General features: G+C 36.7%; 1 protein-coding gene across 5 annotated transcripts in view; it reads right to left on the bottom strand.

The window, feature by feature from the left end:
* TRAPPC9 (trafficking protein particle complex subunit 9) overlaps positions 1 to 19,766 on the bottom strand; it is a 530,046-nt gene that overhangs the window by 343,755 nt on the left and 166,525 nt on the right. For all 5 annotated transcript variants that reach the window (XM_075743254.1, XM_075743256.1, XM_075743257.1 and 2 more), the window contains one exon: positions 7,599 to 7,741. In XM_075743254.1, the coding sequence (XP_075599369.1) occupies positions 7,599 to 7,741 (143 nt within the window). The remainder of the gene's footprint in view (positions 1 to 7,598; positions 7,742 to 19,766) is intronic.

Genomic DNA, 19,766 nt, shown 5'->3' with positions numbered 1-19,766 from the left:
CTCATTTCAAACAATAAAAAATAAAAATTCATAATTTTTAATTGAAAATTGAGTTAATTCAACAGTGTCTTGAAGATGTATTGTATAAATTCATTTCTGTTATCCTCTATTGCAGAATTAGGGTGTAACACAAACAAAAGTTAGCGACATGATGAATCATGCTGTATTTTTAAAATCTTACAATGCCATTTATGATTCCAAAAATAGTCACAAAATTGGGGCCATGGGAACTTAAGGCAGGAGACAATAACACTGTAATCTAGAAATTTCTTTTAGGGGTATTCTGATTACCATTCCAATCCACTCTGAAATGACAGCAGAGAATATTCTTCAGTAACATTTAACACAGTATTAAAAAAAACCAGATGCAGCTGCCATGCTCTAATGACAGCTCATTTCAGTGAATAATCTTATTGCAGTTCTGTTTCTAGCTTAGTTTTAAAGTCAGTTTAAACAAGAAATGCTCAGGGGGGTTTGGCAAGTCATCTACATCCTGACTCAGCTCAGTTTCCCCATCAGCTGAAATCATGGAGTGTTTTCACATCCACGCTTCTGTTTGCTTCTTTTCTGTTTGCTTGAAACAGGCACACACAACATCCCTACTCAAAACGAGACATCAGAAAGTGAAGACGCGAAGATTGGCAATGACGACAGGCAATGGCGTGCCAGATGACAATCCTATTCTCCAAAATCCGCTGACAAACACAAAGAGCAACATAGCAAAACAACAATCTAGACCATATTTATCGGTGCTATTGTGTTTTCAATCGGGTTTTTTAAATGCAATTCGATTTTTATTAACTTCTGTAAAAAGTGAAGCTTTCAAGACTAACTTCAGATGATTAAGTCAGATTCTCCATCTTACTGTTAAAAGGTCTTTTCACATATTCCAAGAACTGTCCTCATCTGACTTCTCCCAGTTGTAAACCTTTTCAATTATGCTAAATATTCCCAGCACATCTATAAATATTTGCAGATTTATGTTCTCACGTCTTCATGTGCCAAATCATACATATTTAACATTTTGATCTCAAAAATCAATTCTCTCAATCTGTAAGCTACTTTTTGCTGCTCTTCCGTGAACCAACTCCGACATTATACCATTAGCAGAGTTTAAGGTTAGCAAGATGATTTAACTATTGGATGTAACCTCCCACGTGTCATGGGTTCCCACTTGGTAGAATCTATATTGAGCTCAGTGGTGTGTGTATAAATAAAGAATATAATCTAGAAAGTCATTCAGACCTGAGAAGATTAAAAATATGGTTATTAAATCCATTGCTTGACAGATTTTTCTAATAGTTAATCAGTATAATTGATCAAAATGAAAGCTTTATTTGTAGCTGAATTTGCCTGGTTTCCATTTTGACTAGCTTTTATTATTACTATTTTTCATTAACAAAGCAGTGAATTTAATACTAATTATTTTCTGCATGTAGAAACATTCATTCATTTTAAACTGTCATATCTTAGCCTCCCTCCAAACTAAACAGATTGTTCTCCAAGCACCCAACCTAAAGAGTTTTTCTCCACCCTTCAAAGCTCTCTCTTTCAGTATTCAAAGTTCTGAAATTCTCTGAGAAAGAGAAGAATAGAACCAGCTGTTTGTCAGTAGGTAGTTGATTCTCATTCTGAATGTAGCAAATGTGAACATTTAATTTAAAAATTCAGCTACATAAACCCAAGAAGTGCTTCAGAAAACGTTACAGAACTTTTTTATTGTGTAACGAAAATGTTTGTTAGAACATGGTCAAGAAAAAATGCTGTTTACTCTTCCCCTTATATGATTTGCAAACAGAGAACGATCAGGATTTCCAACTCGAACCCAACTGCTTGAAGAGGCTGTGTTACAATGTATTGTAGCGAAAATGTGGGCAACTCTGGAAACTGGAATGGAAATTATGAAAATTATCTCCGATTTCATTAAGACCCAAAGTTCTACCCACCAAAGTGAGGATCTCCTGAGAACCCTCAGCATAGTCAAGATTGTTGTTTTTCAGTCTCAAAACTTGGTGAAACCAAGTTGGAAAAACTGGATCCTAATATTAAATACAAAACAAAGACAGGTCTTAGACTAAGGACCACGCTGCAGGTTTTATTATGAACTGATGCCTTCTGTACAAAAATAAAACATTTAATTATATGATATACTTTATTGGTACAAAGGAAAATTAACTTGAACCTACAGTTCGATGAAATGACACTTTGAATCTAACAGTGCCAGACCTGCTGGCAGTTCCTTTTTTTTTTCTGCTCTGACTCAATTACAAGAACAGAGTCAAAGCCTCTGCACTTGCCAAAAGATATCTGCAGCTGAAGTCTCATCAGCTGTACAGTGGTTTTAAGATAGGAAGAAAACTCCGTTGTCTCAAGAAAATTAAAAAAAAAAATTACTTTGTTCATAATCTTGAATTTGTAAAATTTACAGGTAAGAATATTCTTACATAGCTGGCTTCCGAATTTTGCCCAGAAGTGAAGGGCACTGTGGACTGACTTCATCTACAAATTCAGACTGTCTTGCCACCTTTGTAATAAGCAAGACCAAGATTTTCCAACCTTTGCAGATGGCTCTTATTTAAGACACTTTTGTACTGACAGCATAATGGCAAGGGACACAAAGAGACCAACAGGCACCTCACAGCATGCAGAGCACACCTTACTTGACTTCTTACCAAATGTGTGGAGTGAAGCAGTATTTTTTCTGGCATTTTTTCATGCTCTCTGCTCTTTGATAAAGGCAATAAGGAAGGACATTCAGTGCCCGCCCAAATCGGCAGATAATGCCTTTGAAAGAATCAACACGTATAAAGGAGATAGTTCAAGACAATCTAGCTAGCGCAAGCTTCAATGGCAGGCTTTCTTGGAGCTAACAGGATGTCAAAATGAAGAGGTATATCACATGAAACTGTCAACAGAACACTTCCCTTAGACTGAACCATTAGCATCAGATCTCCGCTGGCAGTCTAGGATCAGATCATCAGATCTCTGCGGGCAGTCTAAAATCTGCTGGTAACTGAACTGTTTTGAGGCCTGGAATCACACCAGTAGTTTTGAGGCTAAGACCTAATAAAGAATCAATTAACATGGTATGCCCAGTTACAGAAGACAATGAATACAATTTTACTATATAGATTTATCTGCATTTTGTGGTAAATAAACAGTCAAGCAAGTAGATCCCTGAAGCCCTTTAAGACTTGAGTGATCTGCAGTTCAGTGAACTGTAGGACAGACTGGGAAAACTTTCAACATTAACTCATTAACCACTGGAACAGGTTGCCCAAAGAGGTTGTGCAGGCCCCCACCCTGGAAGTGTTCAAGGCCAGGTTGGATGGGGCTTTGGGCAACCTGGTCTAGTGGAGGGTGTCCCTACTCATGGCAGGGGGGGTTGGAACTAGATGATCTTTAAGGTCCCTTCCAACCCAAACCATTCTATGATTCGTTGATTCATTATCTCTTATATCCTATATCTGGCCTGCTTCAAACACCTACGTTCTTGATTATGCATCAAGGGACAATCATCTCCAGGCAAGCACAAACAAGCAGAATCAAGGATTACAGGTAACATGATCAGAGACAATTTCCCAGCGCAAGGCTGTTCCGCCCGTCTTTTCGGATGCAGGAGTGAGCATAGGTTGATATACCTAGCGAAAAACCTCGGAGCAGATTACAACCATTTACTGACAGAACATCATCTCTCCCAACAAGAGAGCTGATACCTGAATCAGGATTAGACAACAGATTAGGCACTGCAGCATGTTAAGGGCTGCATCAAGCTACCCACAGATGCCTCTACAGACCAGCACAGATAAAGGCTAAAAGGACCTGTTGTCAGGATTAAACGCATCTTAAGATACACTGAAGATGCAGTTCATGAAACTTATCCCTACAAAGCATAAACCTGTGCATGAGTGGAAGACAGAATTTTGGCTAGATATTTAGGGAAACAAAAAACCAACCAAAATCCCCAGCTGTTTCAGTAATATTTCCCATGCATATCTGCTCAAGCAGCTAAATAAAAGAAATACCAATTAAATTTGGAAGACTTTTACAGAAACCATAATCTTTATGTTACAATTGGGGGGGCAGTGATTTCATTAACATCTCTCCTAGCTGTTTTTTTTTCAGTAAAGGCCTAAAGGAAGAATCAATGTTCAAAAGTTTTTATTTCGCTTTGACTTTTTAAGCCCAGCAGCTAGTAAGCTATTGTCTCTTACTTTTGTTGAGGTAAAATGTAAAAGAAAACCAACAAAAACATAAAAGACAGGGAAAAAATTGAATCCAGAAAATGAAAGCAATGATAACTTTCATTCTGAAATGACAGCTGAGAAGGTAAATTATAAAATACAGTTTCTCATAATGACTGAACAAAAATAGCTCAGTGCCTCAGATAGAATTTAAGCAATGAAATCTCAGCTGTAAATCAAAAGGAAATCAGATTCAAGATTTTAACAGGGCAAGTGAAAGTACAAAATTTGACTTACAATTTGCTGTCATTGAGCCTCAGATATTGGCAGAGATGATCAACGGTCAAAAAATAAACTTTGTTTCATGTAATGATAAATATTTATCCTTAGCAGACTGGAAGATGACATATTTCTGCTATTTTTCACTCTAAAACATAATATCGTGTGACACGACTTCTGATGGAGAATCAACACGGGGAAGCACAGGAGTAAAGGAACGCTGTTACTGAGCACTAAAGCTAATAGTACGGAACAAACAGCAAGAGCTAAGAAGCACTTAAAACCAAAATGCTTTCATGACTTAGCAGACAATACATACCAAATATAACAAAAAAAAAGCTTTGAATAGCCTTTTGCCAGGTCTTGCAATAAAATATTTCCAACAGAAATTTAAATATTACAGTATTTTCCCCCTCAGTACAGCTATTTGGCACCACTCACATCTTTAACTACATTTCCAATCAGCATATCACTTAAAGTTTCCACTGATTTCAATGTGATCAGTATGATGAACAGGCAAAGAATGAAGCAAACATATAGAATATGAGCTGAAGCACTTGGCTGAATTGGAGCCTCTATATATAGCACCTGCTGCTAGAAGACTTGTGAAACTGTATACAGCTGAACAACACAGAAACTCTACCTCCAAATTAGCACCTCAACCTATTTTTAAAGATTTCAGGATTAAATACTTTCCTCACGTAGTAAATTCCTGAGAATAGATTGACAAGGCAGGGGTAGGATAACCTTGTCTTATACAAAACACACCTGGGGAAACCTAACAGAAAAAGCCTGCTTACCAACAAAAGAGTTTCAAATAGAAGCATCGTGTCGTATTTGAAGCTTTTATGGAAGATTTGCAGCTTCACGCCCAAGCTGCTCTGTAACTACAGGACAAGGACATTGCAGTGAACCAAAGAGAAGTCATGCTGTCCGTTTAAAAGTATACATAGAGTGCAAAGGACATTTTTGACACTCGATGAAGAGGATTACACATGCGAATAACAAATGCAAAGCGAGTAAACCCCTACAATGAATCTTCTTGAAAACTATTTAAAGTAGATGCTGTGGTACTTCCAGGTTGATAAAGAGAGATCACTTATTAAACCTGGAAAACCTGACAAAGGACTAAGAATGTGCCATTGCAGGGGTGAAACTCTGAACATCATTAATACAGTTTCTGGGATTTTGCAAAATACCGTGTTCTGACTTCACACGTAGTACTAGATTTACTTTACTACAGTTGTTCCTAAAAGAATAAAATGATGCCTATTATGGTACACTTTCAAGCAGCAAAATGCTTGAGAAACCTGCTTACCACTAAAGCCATAGAGTTTTAGGTCTCTCTTGTAAGAGCCGGACACAATCTACTCATTAAAAAACATTCAGTTTGAGACAATCTTGTTTGCCTCATTTTTACACATTTTTTTTACAAGAACTATTTCAGTGTTTTGTTATCTTTGCCTAGCCTAAAATTCCCTTGCTATATGCAAAGGTCATTATTTACTGTATTACGGGCTGTGAAAAAGATACCTATCTTCTTGGCAGTGCCATTTATGTAATTAAAAACTTAAGTCCCCTGTAAGTCTTCTCTTATGCTTTAGCAAGACCAAGAGTTTCTTTAAATGTAAGTCATATTTTATCACTCCTCTTGCTCTAGACTTTCTCTTTTTCACTTTTCTTCATGTTTCTCCAAGTTCAAGCTCCAACCTAGATATGGTAACTTTTCTTGAGGCTTTACTTTTATTCACAGGAGTAAAAGAAACACTTCATGTTTTGCAAGCTATGTTGCTGTCCATCCACCCTTTGACATTTTTGCAATGGTATGATACTGGTGACTCATTTCTTTCCTTTGAAAATGAAATATGCTCCCAATATTTCCTAGACTTATATTCCCTTCTTGTCTATCTTTGGGTTTTATTTCTAAAGTCAGGCATGAAAAAGGTCCTAGGACCAACAGGAATCTCTTGAATCACTTAAGTTCACTCTCAAGTATTGTATATTAGTAGTACTACATAATTGCACTGAAATAATTTCAGAATTTAAACCAAACACTTGCTCCCACTATGCACACTGGCTTATTTTCAATAATCTTGCTACTTGGTAGCTCATTATTACAAGGGGATTTTTACTAAAAGCATAATCCTGTCCAACTTGTAACAAGTTTTTCTTGCACTAACTTCATCCGTCACCTAAAAGAGTATTTCCTCCTCCTTGGTATTTATACCTCAGAAGTACTTACGCACTGAAAAAATGTCCATTCTCAGTCTTCTTTCCTTCCAACAAACCCAAGCTTGTTTATTCATCTTTTGAATGACAGCTATTCTAAAGCCACCTCTGGAACTGCCAGAGTTTAAATACATCCCCAAAATTTAAAGATAGTAGAGTACTTAACTACTAGCATAGGTGAACTTCTATTAACAAAAAATTGTTGATTAAGGATCAGGAAAATCATTAACTTACAGAATTCATTTTTTCAAAAACTGCTTTGCTTAAGCGGTATGTAAAGCAATATGAAATTAATAAAAACAGAATAGAAACTGTGTATTTAGCAGTAAATAAATATAATTTTAGCAAAACAAATAATTATTACAATTGATTGCATTCAGTTGCTGATGAATTTTAGGGAATCAGATTTAGTAATGATGGTTTTTGACCACCATCATGTGTTGCCATGATTTTTAAACTTCACTAGAGAAAGGAAGCATCACAGGAGAGAATTATTAGAATTTATTCCTCAGATCCAAAGAAAATAATTTACATATACATCTTGGGGAAGATTCTGTTAGACAAACACAAAACAATGCAATGCAGAACACACCAGAACAGTGAAGAGATATAGAAAGAAGTCATCAGATTTTACAATAAACAGGAGATATCCTGTCCCTGGTAAAGTAAACCATCATGAAAAAACCTTTGAACCTCAGAAACTGTCCAGTGCACATGGATTGCTTTAATCACAGTCTGCAGCTAAAGGAGACTCAACTCCTAAATGAGGAATTTTGAAAATTGGTTCATACAATTCTTTACCTACGTGTTGCTGCTCATATTGAAAGTTTCCAGCATGGTCTTTAAGTTATAGCAAATATAATGGAGACAATGAGTCAAATATACAAGAGTCAAAAGAAGACTTACCTGGTTGCTGGAAGGGTACTGACACGTGTAAAGAAAACAGATGGCTCTACTTCTACATGAAGGCCTAGTGAAAGGTTCCTGTAATATCCTTCAACATGTCCTGGTCCACCAGAGTACTTAAAATTCAAAATGGCTTCCAACGTCTAGAGAAATAGAAGTAAATTACTCATTCGCTATGTTTCATTACTTTGCATTTCACAAGTTCAATTTAATTAGACCATAGAAGTGATTTACGGACAAAGTTTCTATGGCCTCAAGAATTTGCTTTCCTAACCCATTCATTCTATTATCTCAAGAAAAAGGCAATCTAATAAATAACTGCATCTTAGGTAAAAAGTCGCTTTTTTTTCCTAATCTTTTCAAAAACTAAAGAGTACAGAAGAAAGTTAGCTGGATTTTACATAACTCCTCTTCATACCACATTTAACATAGAAAAAATGAAGAGCTTATTTTTGCTTAGAAGAGTTGAGGGATAATTAAATGATATGCTCTTTCATACTCTTGAAAAATATTCACCACTTCACTACATTCATAATCAAATGGAAAACCTTTAAAGTTTTTGAGTGCGGACAGATAAAGATTACACAAAACTAAAAGCCTCTGGTCTCTCAACAAGTCACTGTAAACATCCGCTCATCTCCATTAACTAACAGATTAAAACAATACAGTTGCCTAGATGTAGCGTATGAGCCATGTCTTTCTTTGATGTTAATTTTATAGAACATGATTGGTTAGCAAATATTAAAAAATGAGGACGATTCTCTACCATTAGTCTGATGAACTCATTACTCTCAGTTGTACTGAGCCTTTACTTCTGTGATGAAATTTTGGACTTTCTGTCTTCTTCCTTACTGAACAGCATGCGGGAAGCTTCCCAGCATACCAGTCCCCGTGTTATCAGTGTTCAAGCTCAGAACAAACCTTCGATTCACACAAAGACACTAAACACCACCTCTTCTTTCATTACATTCCCGAAATACAATTTGCAATACAATTTGTGTCACTGGATTATTTTTTTTTTTCCTCAGCTCCTATTCTGGTCCCCCAGTAGCTGCTATTGCCCCATCTCAGAGCAAGGACAAAAGTAGTGACAGATGTCTGCCCTAACATGGACATTACCATATTATGCTGAAGCCTATGTCTAGAAGGACAGGTGTTTTTTTAAAAAAAAGATTTAGAAACAATGCCTATCTCCTCTTTTATTCACTTTTAGCTCATTCTTTACTAAAAAAAAAAAAAAACCAAAAAAAACAACCCACAAAAAACCAAACAACATTCCAACCTCAAGTCAACAACTTATGCAGGAGACCAATTATATTTATCAGATGTCATCAGTCCTCAGCCAGTTGAAAGTACTCTCCCTTTCACCTCAAGATTTACAAAACAATGTATGAAATCTATTAATTTTTTTACATAAGCTCTGAGGAACAATCTAAGGATTTTCTACCTTACAAAAACATATTCATGTTTCTAAGTCTGGCTGAAGGAAAAGAAACACTGATACACTCAATTTCTTAAAATAACCATAGTCCAGTGATGTAAAGAATATAAAAAATCAAGAGTTTAATGTTTTGCTGCATGCGCACACTTACATGTTTTGCCTATTTCCAGCTTCCTTTTAAGTAAAGTGGGCTAACTCCAATTCTTGATTTAGTTTCATTAAAATTCATGAGAGTCATACAAATAAAAACCTTCACTGGGCACTCTGGACATACCCGTCTACTCTATTTATGTCAATTCCTAATTTGTAATTAATAAACTGAAGTTTATGTTGTGTCAGGAGAGGTAATCAGTATTAAATACAAAAATAAAAAAGCACAAACCCATTTAAAACATACTTTATTTTCATTAACCAGCTGGACCATTTAATAAAAATCAGCGCTAGACCCAACAACTACAGAGATCTGACACTCCTTACATCATAATGTGAGACTGGACTTCAATTTCAGTTAGATGATCCATGAAAACTCTAGCTGTGTATGTTCTGTATTATTGCTCTAACACTCAGTATATGGTAGGGATCCATGGTTCAGTCTACATAGGACGATGGCATAAGGATGCTTTATTAAGCCCAGTCCAGCATAATTACAGGTAAATATGTAATAAAAGTTAGTTCAAAAGGTCACAGAGCACTATCATTCCATTTGCAAACCCCTTCCTACCATCTTAAACCAAAGGAAAAACCTCCAGAAAAAGGCTAAAAAATACAACCACACAGGCGTTGATGACCAAGGGAGTTTAAGGGCATCATCATAATTCGGGTCCCTGTTGTAGTGAAGAATTTGTCGAAGTAAACTTGCTGATGACCCTGCGTATGTCCCACATCCCATGCTAGAGAACAGGGAAAAGAAAACCTAATGGTCTTCTATGCGTCTAGACAACAGGAGGACAACTCTTCTCACCCAAAAATGTAAGTTCTAACTGGGGACATAGTAGATCTATGGGGAACATAATAATAAAATAATAAAAATTAATAAAAACTAATACTGGGAAAATAAGACATTTTTGAATATCTCTGTGAACCACAGAACACTCAAACCCATATTCTTTCTCTGGCTGTGATAATTTGCAGGAACATACACACACACACAGAGATAAAACATCAGGCAGACTTTACATCAGGAGTGTAGATGTATGTGTAGGGGGGGAACATGAAGGAAATATTTTTTTCAGGAGCCTTCAGGTGATCAGAGAAAGTTTTATTGCTTAGGATTCGTATAATATGAACAGGATGTAAAAAACCCCAAATTCGATCTCCTTCAAACCCCTCTACGCACACATACCATGGAAAGGACTCCGCATACAATATGAAAGATTGATTTTCTATCTCTAGGATAGAAAAAAAAAATCCTACACTTTCATAAGTTTACAAAGCTCCAATTTAAAACAATTTACCACTCGCTCCCACAGCATCTGCAGAGAAGAACGGTCCAAATGCCAGAGCCCCTGATTTAAATAATGTTGTATCCTTACTCCAGTGGCCTTGTCAAACCTACCCAAATAACAGTCTGAGCTGCAAATTCTATTCATCTTTACAAAATACCAATAGTATTTATTAGATTTCTCCAAACTGCATTGCTGCAGACCAAAAAGAAACGGCAGGGTGTCACTACAAACATAATTTTGCCTGCAGATGATCCATAAAAAAAAGAAAAGGAAGGAAGGACGGACGGAGTACACGGGTCTCTCAGGGCAGGTAGCCAGGAAAAGAAGCCTACTGTTAACTGAACACATCTGGAATTCAGAATATCTATGGACTAAGGGAGGGATTCTTGTTTTCAAGCAGAGTTGCATTCTGGAAACTCAGTAGTAAAAATATGGATAAATTGTGTAACCTATGTGATGACTTTGGCTTGATAAATTTTTTACTACTTCATTGGTCCTTCCTTCTATTGATGAAGAAAAAGAAACAAAAGTGTTTCTGAGTGTAAGTTCCAGATGACAAGGCTCTTAACCAACGGCACCAGGCATTAATACCACCTACCAATATTGACAAGAAACATTTTACAGATAAACTAAAAAAAAAAAATTAAAAAAAAAATATTTACCATTTTGGTTTCTTTTCCTGCATTTTGTCCCCAAACATATTTTCTGCATAGAGTAGGTACCAATTGTTTTTGAGGGGCTTTTGTTGTGTATGGTTTTTTTAAATCATTCTTTCCAATCTGCTCATGGAAATCCTTCCCATATTCACTTTCATAACAGAATTAAAAGCAACATTAGAAAAAAAAACCCTGCTATTTGAATAACACTATGCCACTAATGAAAAGCAAAACATTTGGCATTAAAGTTTCCTAATTAAATGACAAGTTAGTACTCTTCTGCCAGTCCCTCAATAGTGACTCCGTCTGAACAGTAATACCTTTCCTATACTGATTTTTAATTGCCAATTCAAACAAACAAAATCTACAATTCACAGAATCATAGAATCAGTAAGGCTGCAAAAGACCTCTAAGATCATCAAGTCCAACCATCAACCCAACGCCACCATGTCTAACCCATGTCCCAAAGTGCCACGTCTTAATTCAGATCAATTATTTCTATTGAACTACTACTATAGTACTTCCTACCCAGAAGTAGAGAGTAAAATCTAGAGTATTTCCATATAATGCCATAGAATATTGCTACTTATGCAGAAGCTAGACCATTACCGATTGAGAACAGAACTCTCCAAAACTGCTCATCACACAAGAAACATACAAATGAATGGGGAAAGCGCAGTGACGAAGGGGATTTCTTGGGCTGGGAAGTTAAAGATGGTGCTCGATCCTTTCTGTACGCTTCTGCTCAAGTAAGGGGCTTGAAGTCAAGAAGGTTTACCCCATAAACGTGTTCAAAGTTAAAATAGTATTCTTTGCTACATATAACAATAAATTGGCTTAGACCTAGAGTATGTTAAGGTAACTAACTCAAGGATGTAAGAATCCACCTGCAGAGGTGTAATCATTATATGCTGGATGGAAAGGAAAATAAACACCCCATAAAAGAACACAAAATATTAGCTTAATTTAATATTAGCAACTCTCCTAATTAGACTTTTTTAAGAAAAAAAAAATCCTGCAAGATATGAAAAACATTAAAGGAGCAATTTTCTTTTAAAACCAGGGATAATTACTGAACAGCAACATCAGATGTAATCAACAAAGAACCTACTGACAATGAAAATGATACAGACAGTAGGTGAATTAGTAGTCAGGAAACTCAAATTTATAGTGATAAATTGTTAATGAGTAAACGATCAATGAAATGTTCGCATACTTTCCTCCTCACTGCTGAAAAACACTTTTATGCATCTAAATTTTTGGCTTTGTAAAATTTACAAAGTTGGAGACACTTGGGGTCAGAAGCTTCTGGGTTTAATTCTTACATCATCTACTTTGCTTAGTAGATTTGATTCTTTATTCTTTGTTTCTTTATTCCTAAGCAATTTTACTAGCAATAGCAATAACTCTGATTTTATCCCTGTGTGTATCTTGCTACTGGAAGAACCAGAAGATTCTGGTTTATAATATTTCTTACAGTATTGCATCTCCACACATACGGCATTATAGGTTTCAGATAGCAAAGCAAGATTTTGTCCTCAATTTCTTTCCAAACTGGAACATTATTTTTAAAATATTTATTATCAGTGTTTTCCATAATTAAATTAACAAATCATGCTTTGTAAGAAAGGCTCGCATATGCTGCATTTTCAGGTCTTTTCTAAATTCCCTTAGTATAGCAAAAATGACACTAAGTAGATCTCAACATTTAATACAAGACGAAATGCCAGTACTTAGCTACAGGCAGTTTGCTCCTGAGACTCTGCAGATAGTGACTGCAATAACTGTGAAGAAATACCAGAACTTACCATTGCAGGCTGCCCATTAAGATATAACATTAAATTAAAAAAAAAAAAAAAAAAGAAAAAAGAAAAGATGAAGACCAGACTAAAAATATATACATTCAGACTATAATCTTTCCATTTTAATTTCTGAACTACTTACTTATAGAATGAAATTCTTACCAATGACTATAATTTCTCATGGGATTGGGACTTGAAATTTGAAAAAGAACTTATTCTAGGTGTGTAATCTTCAAATATCCATTGCTTTAAAAAAATTAAAAAAAAAAAAATACTTGCCCAACCGTAAACAGGTTTTCTTTCCAAATCCTATCACGCTCCTGATCTGCTTCTCACCCAAATTAGCATTAGCAGGACATGCTCCATGCACTCACGAGTGTTTAGGCATTCTTGCTGACTTTTTGTCTCTTTTCTCATTGGATGCCTTTTGTTTTCTGGTTTGTTTGGGTGGGTTTTTTTTTTTTCCTTAAACAGACTATAAATCCCAATTTTGTTAAATTCTCTGCCTCCCTCCTTCTTTCCTCTCCTTCTCTGACCATTCCATTCCCATATTCAACTCTGATGGGCAATCAGTGATACTCATCAGTAATAAAGACAAATAAAAATGTACTAGTTCATCAGTTCCATCTCGCAAAAGGCACCAGAGAATCTCTCTTTACAACATTAATATCTCAATTTTTTCTGTTGGGTGCCATGCTTAAATTCTTTTAAGAGCTTTGAGGATTGTGTAAATAAATCAGGGATCGGGAATTTCAGCTGCCTAACTGTAACTAATTAAATTACCTGGCAGTAACAAAAACAAGTTTCTCAAATTCACCACACTTTTTTCAACAGCAGCAGGTAACCCTAGCAATAAATATCCTAGTAACAGCAAAGAGATGGCCAGATGAAAGCATGCTCAGAGTGCCAACGTTGCCGACACAGAAGGCGTTCCACAGCCTTGACCCCATGCCTTGGCTCCGTGGGTGTAGCGACGCAGTGCTGGTGGCATCTCCTGGCCTCTGTCCTTCCACAGCTTCTTCACTGCTTCCAGGCCGCGAGGCTGAGCTCTTCGCAGGGCTGTCTCTCTCACACAGCCCCACAGGGCCTCTGTGATGCTTCAGGCTGCGGACCATGGTTCCAAACGGTGCGTTCAAGCCCTCTTTTGCCCCTTGCTGCCTCAGGCCATTCCTGCTCCCTCACCTTCATTTACGCTGAGGAGCTGCGTGGTTCATCCCTGTCCACACAGCACAGAGTAGAGTAGGGGTTTTTTTGCCCCAGTCAGACTAAATTTTTTATCCTCCTTTCTATATGTAGCTCCATACCTCATTCTCCCAACTTTACTAGCAAAAATACCTGGCCTAAGCATTACTGGACCAAACCCAAAAATGTCTTGGAGACTGCAAGCTTTTGAATCCAAACACGTGAGATATGCTGCTCCAGCAACATGGTTCACACAGAAATGCAGTACATTGAACATAATTGATTCCTTTTTCAGGGAAAGACCAGAACGTGAGCATTGGGAGGAAAACAGAGATGTCTACGTAGCTGAGACCAAGGAAGATGGGACTCAAATACGTCATGCTTTCAGTCCATGGACCGATTCGTGAATGCAAAGACTGTGTCTATGTTTAGAGTTGTTCTCATGAAAAAATTCAGTCCTGGCATTTCGAAATGCACACATCTCTGCCTATGAATTCATTTGGTTACCAAAATTAAATCAGAACTTCCTTGAGTTTTAATTTATAATAGTCTAACAAAAGACAAATACTTGTGATTTTTGCTTCTTTTTCCCATCATTGAGTATACAGTCCATGATTCCACAGGGTAACCTGACAAAGGATAAAGTCTGTATAAAAATCAGACTTAAAGGTTAAAGTCTGTATAAAAAAAAAATTAGGCTTAACAGCAGTGTTGGGAGAAGCAACAGGTGCCCTTATGTACGTAAACTGAATATCCTCCTGCCCACTTCTTCTCAGGAGGATAAAAGAAAAAAACCACAGACGCCTACACCACTAAAGAGGAAAAAGAGAGAAACTGCTGACTAGCGAGAGAGAGTCCATAATTCTCCTTGGGAGGACAAAACTCCGATCTACTAGAAAAATACCTCCAACTAAGTGTCAGTAGCATCGTGTGTCTGTTGCTCCCTGTTGACGAGAGCTAAGCAAAGCACAGCATTACTGAAATCTGAATGCTCTCACGACATACTTTATGGTTTCTGAGCTACACACACTTCTCAGCATTGACTCTTTGGACTGGTCTCTTACTGCAAAACTCAGACAACAGGGACTTGGATGCTGATTTCTTCAAAGCTTCTTCCATGTAGGAATTCACATCATTCCCGCAAACACTTAGAGCTTCCGGTATTGAAAGGACATTTGGGAGAAGTGGAGTACATTATTTGTGATAAGGAGAGCTCCAAGCCTTTACCTCACAAAGTTTACTTCAAGCTGAGTACTATTCCAAAACTGAAAATAAAATTAATTCTCCGCAACGTCTTTAGTATCTGACACAAATCTTAATCTGCCCAAGAAAGGTCCACAATAAGAAAGGAAGATCAGAAGCGGAATACATGAACAACCACATACGAAATTTTTCTACATGGAGAAAACACCATATCGTGGTTCATAAAAAGGAAATTGTATCATAAATTGAATTTTTACATGGAAATAATTGATGGAACAAGTGTGCAGTGACATCACGCAACTTTGCAGAAATATTTATTCATTGCTGTCTCTCTGACTGGAGAATATTAGTCTTTTCACTTATGGCTAACCTGTCTGATTTTCTGATACAAAAAAATATACCTTAGGTTTTCTGTATTTTTATAAATGACACAACTCTCTTTTTTTTCTTTTTTTTTTTTTAAATAAAAAATGAAAAATATATTTTGAGGAGAAATTAAAGAGCCAAGAAAAAAGTACCTATACATTTTTCTGAATACAAATCATGAAGGGAGTCTAAATCTGTTGCAATAATTAATTGATCAAGATAGAATTTCTACTTTTCCCCAAACAGGAAAAGGAGGCTTTCCCAGTAGATATTGTTCCTTAAAGCACCAAATAGTATAGTAATTGATAGCAAGAGCCCTGATACATGCATTATAAAAAGGATATGCATATGTAATCATCTTGTAGTGCATATGTAATCATCCTCTAGGACCGAAGTGCAGCAAGCATTCTCCATACTAATTTTTCTCCTCTGTGTTCCATTAAAAATATACATGGCAACTACAAAAGGCATGAAAAAATTCTTAATAACTGATCAAGCAATGAAATAAATTGCGCCACTGCAGTGTCAGAGCTTTTTATGTACAAATACAACCAAAGCCCAAATTGTTATTCCTCTTAAACTACTTTATCAATCTAAAGCAAAATTAAATCTAATTTTTAGCACATGCATTAATCAGGTGAATTCACACAACCAGACTATTGAACAAGCTGCCTGTTGTGTTCATGATCTAGTGCAGTTTTACTCAAGCACACCTACAGCATACACACTGACTTTCAGTAGCAATTTCTGCAGTACACCAATGTTTATCTAGCTCATCCATCTACATTTATGTCTCGTTAAGCCCTTGAACAATGAAACTGCTGCAGCCCTTTGTAAAAAAAAAGCACAACGGCAATGACAAGTAGCTGAAGCTAAATATAGCTCCTGCAAGCATATGCCGGGAATTAAATAGTACATTTTCCCCCTTCCCAATCCTAAAATCAGTAAGCTTCACCAAGGAATCTCTAGTGAATACACACAGGAGCTCAATAAATCCCCCTTAAGCTTACAAGGCATATTCTGAATCTGTGCTAGCTAAAAATAGCTGTGTTTATAATGAGAATGGAGATGTGAGCAGAATAACATTAAGTCTAAAGGCAGGCATGCTATAGTCATTCTGCATTAACTAATGGGGTGAATCAAAGGTCATTCGAGCAAACAGATACAGAGATTGACAGATAAAATACAATATACAGCAATCTTTTACATTAAGTTCTGCACTTTCTAATTGGCTATTGCAGCCAAACCTTCACAAGTTACTTTATGTGCATTTTTTAGCTAGAACACAAGTTGTTACTTCCAAAAGTTAGGAGTATACAGAATTATTCCTTTGGACAGTATTCCCTACTAGAGTTCAATTCCCCTCTGAAAACATTCAGGAAATATAATACATACTACTTCTTGTAATATTAATCACAGAATTCTGCTTTCTTTAATTAAAGGCAAATTGCATCCAGGCCTCCAGGGCAGTAAGTACTATTGCAGTCGAACGCCGAAGTAGCTGATGCACGTTCTCAACCTCAAAGGTTTTACCTCCATCAACTTAGATACAAGCTGCTATCACAGAATCTCATTCCTGGCTGTGATATAGATGAGAGATTAAAAATAATTTAAATACAAGTAACTTCTATATGGAACATTCCCATTGAGAGTTTTCCGTCTACTGACACTAAACTGCGGAACCTCTTAGAAAAGCACGTGCTAGGAAATTAAGCAGCCCTGCTTTCTGTTCTTAGAGGACTTGAAGGAATGGAGGGGCAAGTCATCACACATTGTTCCTCACTAACTTCTACAATTCTGAAATCCTGCCCTTATTCTGAAGTAGGAAGGTACAAAAAGAGAGTAAATGCAGGGATGGATGTTGGTGAACAAATCACACACCCACACCCCCCCTTCAAAGGTGAAATTTCCCTATGTGGAGACCAACAGCTCAGACAGGTTCTCCCAACAATGGCCATGTAACATGTTGGTTGCTGAAAAGAAACATCACTGAATGTTTCGTTGCTGAAATCAGTTCCTTACACCCTGTGGGTATGGACCCCAAGAGCAAAGGCACGAGATGCTGGCAGATACCTTCTCACGAAAAGAATGCACCTGTGAGAGGTGGATAAAACCAACTCTTGGGCATAACGGTGCAAAGAACATGTCCAGCATAAACACCCCACATGTCATGAAATCATAAATGAAATAACAAGAAAGTATAAAACCAATCACAGACCAACCCCAGAAAGAACATCAGCCTTCTTTTAATTGCTATCCACCACATCTTGCTACTGCAGACTCACCAATCAAGTATTATCTTTCAATATATATTTTGAGTTAAGCAAATGAGAATTTTGGAAAGCTGTATGACATTGTTAAAGTTTGCAAGTGCGAGTGCAAGTTTTCTTCTCCAACTCTCCCACCCAGGAAGGGAATCAAAGCAACAACATCAAACCTGATAAGGTTCATATGCAACAACCTGAAGTTCAACAGTATCTCAACATAAAGTTCCTTATTATTATTAACTCTGCTACTACATTTCTGTTTTTCCTATATTTACCAATAATAAGAGTAAAGTAATCATATAAGTTACTGTGTGTCCCCAATGGCAATATAAAACTTAACTTTTCAAAGTTTACAGACTTTTAAAACACCAGAGAATATGAAGATTATATTCCAGACAAAGAGGAACAGTCACATGCGTTCCCCTACATGTGTATGGTCTGACGTAGGTCCAAGACCATCACCATTGCCCAAGTAAGCCAAATTTAGAGTTTGTATTTTACAACGCACAAATCCACCCCATACAAAGGGCACACAAAAAGTACAAATGGTTTCCTGAAGATCCATTCACTGTTCAAAATGGTCTCCTGCAGAACCCAGCTCCATTCACTCTTTGTAAACTTTTCCTTCATAATATTGCTGTATTGTACTCTAAACAAAAAGGATACTCGCACCCTCAAAAGATAAAACAAATCCACCTCTGCAATAGCTGAAGTGCCTTAAAAAGAAATAATGCATCCAGCAAATAAGAAACAAATCGACTATAATACATAAAAAATCCTTGAAACTGAGTGATCAGATTTTTACATGAAAGCTCTTTGGTATTCTGGTGTTAAACAATCCTCATTTTTTTCAGGAATTCCTGTGATCAGGAGGGATAAGCCCAATTAAGTGATTGTTCAAAAGTAGGAGCAAGTGAAGAAAGAGGTTTTAAAACAGGAATGCTTGAACAACTTAATCAATAGATCTGTTTATTCAGCACAGCCATTAACATATAAATATGGAAGACTGAGTACTTCAGATTTTTCAGCTGCTACTTGGGTTGGAAATAGAGGCTCTAGTAGCACAATCATTTTCAAAATCAGGAAAGTTACTGAGCTAAATTTATCACTGATTTAATGAGTTTTATATGGAATGAATATTGCAAATTCCTGCTCCTTAATTTGATGATAAAAACTAACAGAATAAAAAAAAATAGTGAAATTAGTTTTCAGGGCTTTATGCTTCAGAAATTAAATTTGTCCTACAGTTTTGCTAGAAATCAGGTCCTAGAGTTGCAGAACAGTAACACTTTCCATTCTAATGTATCTTCTTTCTTTTGCTGGGCCTGCTATCCGAAAGCTAATATGCCAAGCAACCAAGCATTCACTCACATTATTAAAACATACAATTCTCTTAATAAACTCAGTGTATGTGATTTCCCCAAATGTTCTTCCTCAATATGGGGAATCTGTAAATCTGTAGCTCTTCAGTAAACACAAGAAAATAATTGCAGATACGAATCAGAAGTAACGACGACACTAAAATTCATTTCCTCTCTCCACTGATCCCATTTTGCCCTAATTCAGCCAGGTAAACATGGCTCGTGCCAACAGGATCCAGCGCCGTTGCCTGTTCCGTGTCCCACCTGCGCTAAAGACTTCCAAAGGCTGAGAATACACTTTGAATTCCGTGATGTTACAATGAAAACAGACAAATTTTACAAAGGCAAAGGTCTTAAAGCAGATGAAAGGCATCACAAAATGTTTTCTCAGAAATATAGATTTATAAAGGGCTAGTCACTGACAATTTGAACAGCATATGTCAGA

Source organism: Balearica regulorum, chromosome 2 (genome assembly GCF_011004875.1).
Source record: "Balearica regulorum gibbericeps isolate bBalReg1 chromosome 2, bBalReg1.pri, whole genome shotgun sequence".
Taxonomy (NCBI): domain Eukaryota; kingdom Metazoa; phylum Chordata; class Aves; order Gruiformes; family Gruidae; genus Balearica; species Balearica regulorum.
The sequence above is the reverse complement of the archived record's forward strand: the minus strand, read 5'-3'. Positions and strand labels throughout refer to the sequence as shown.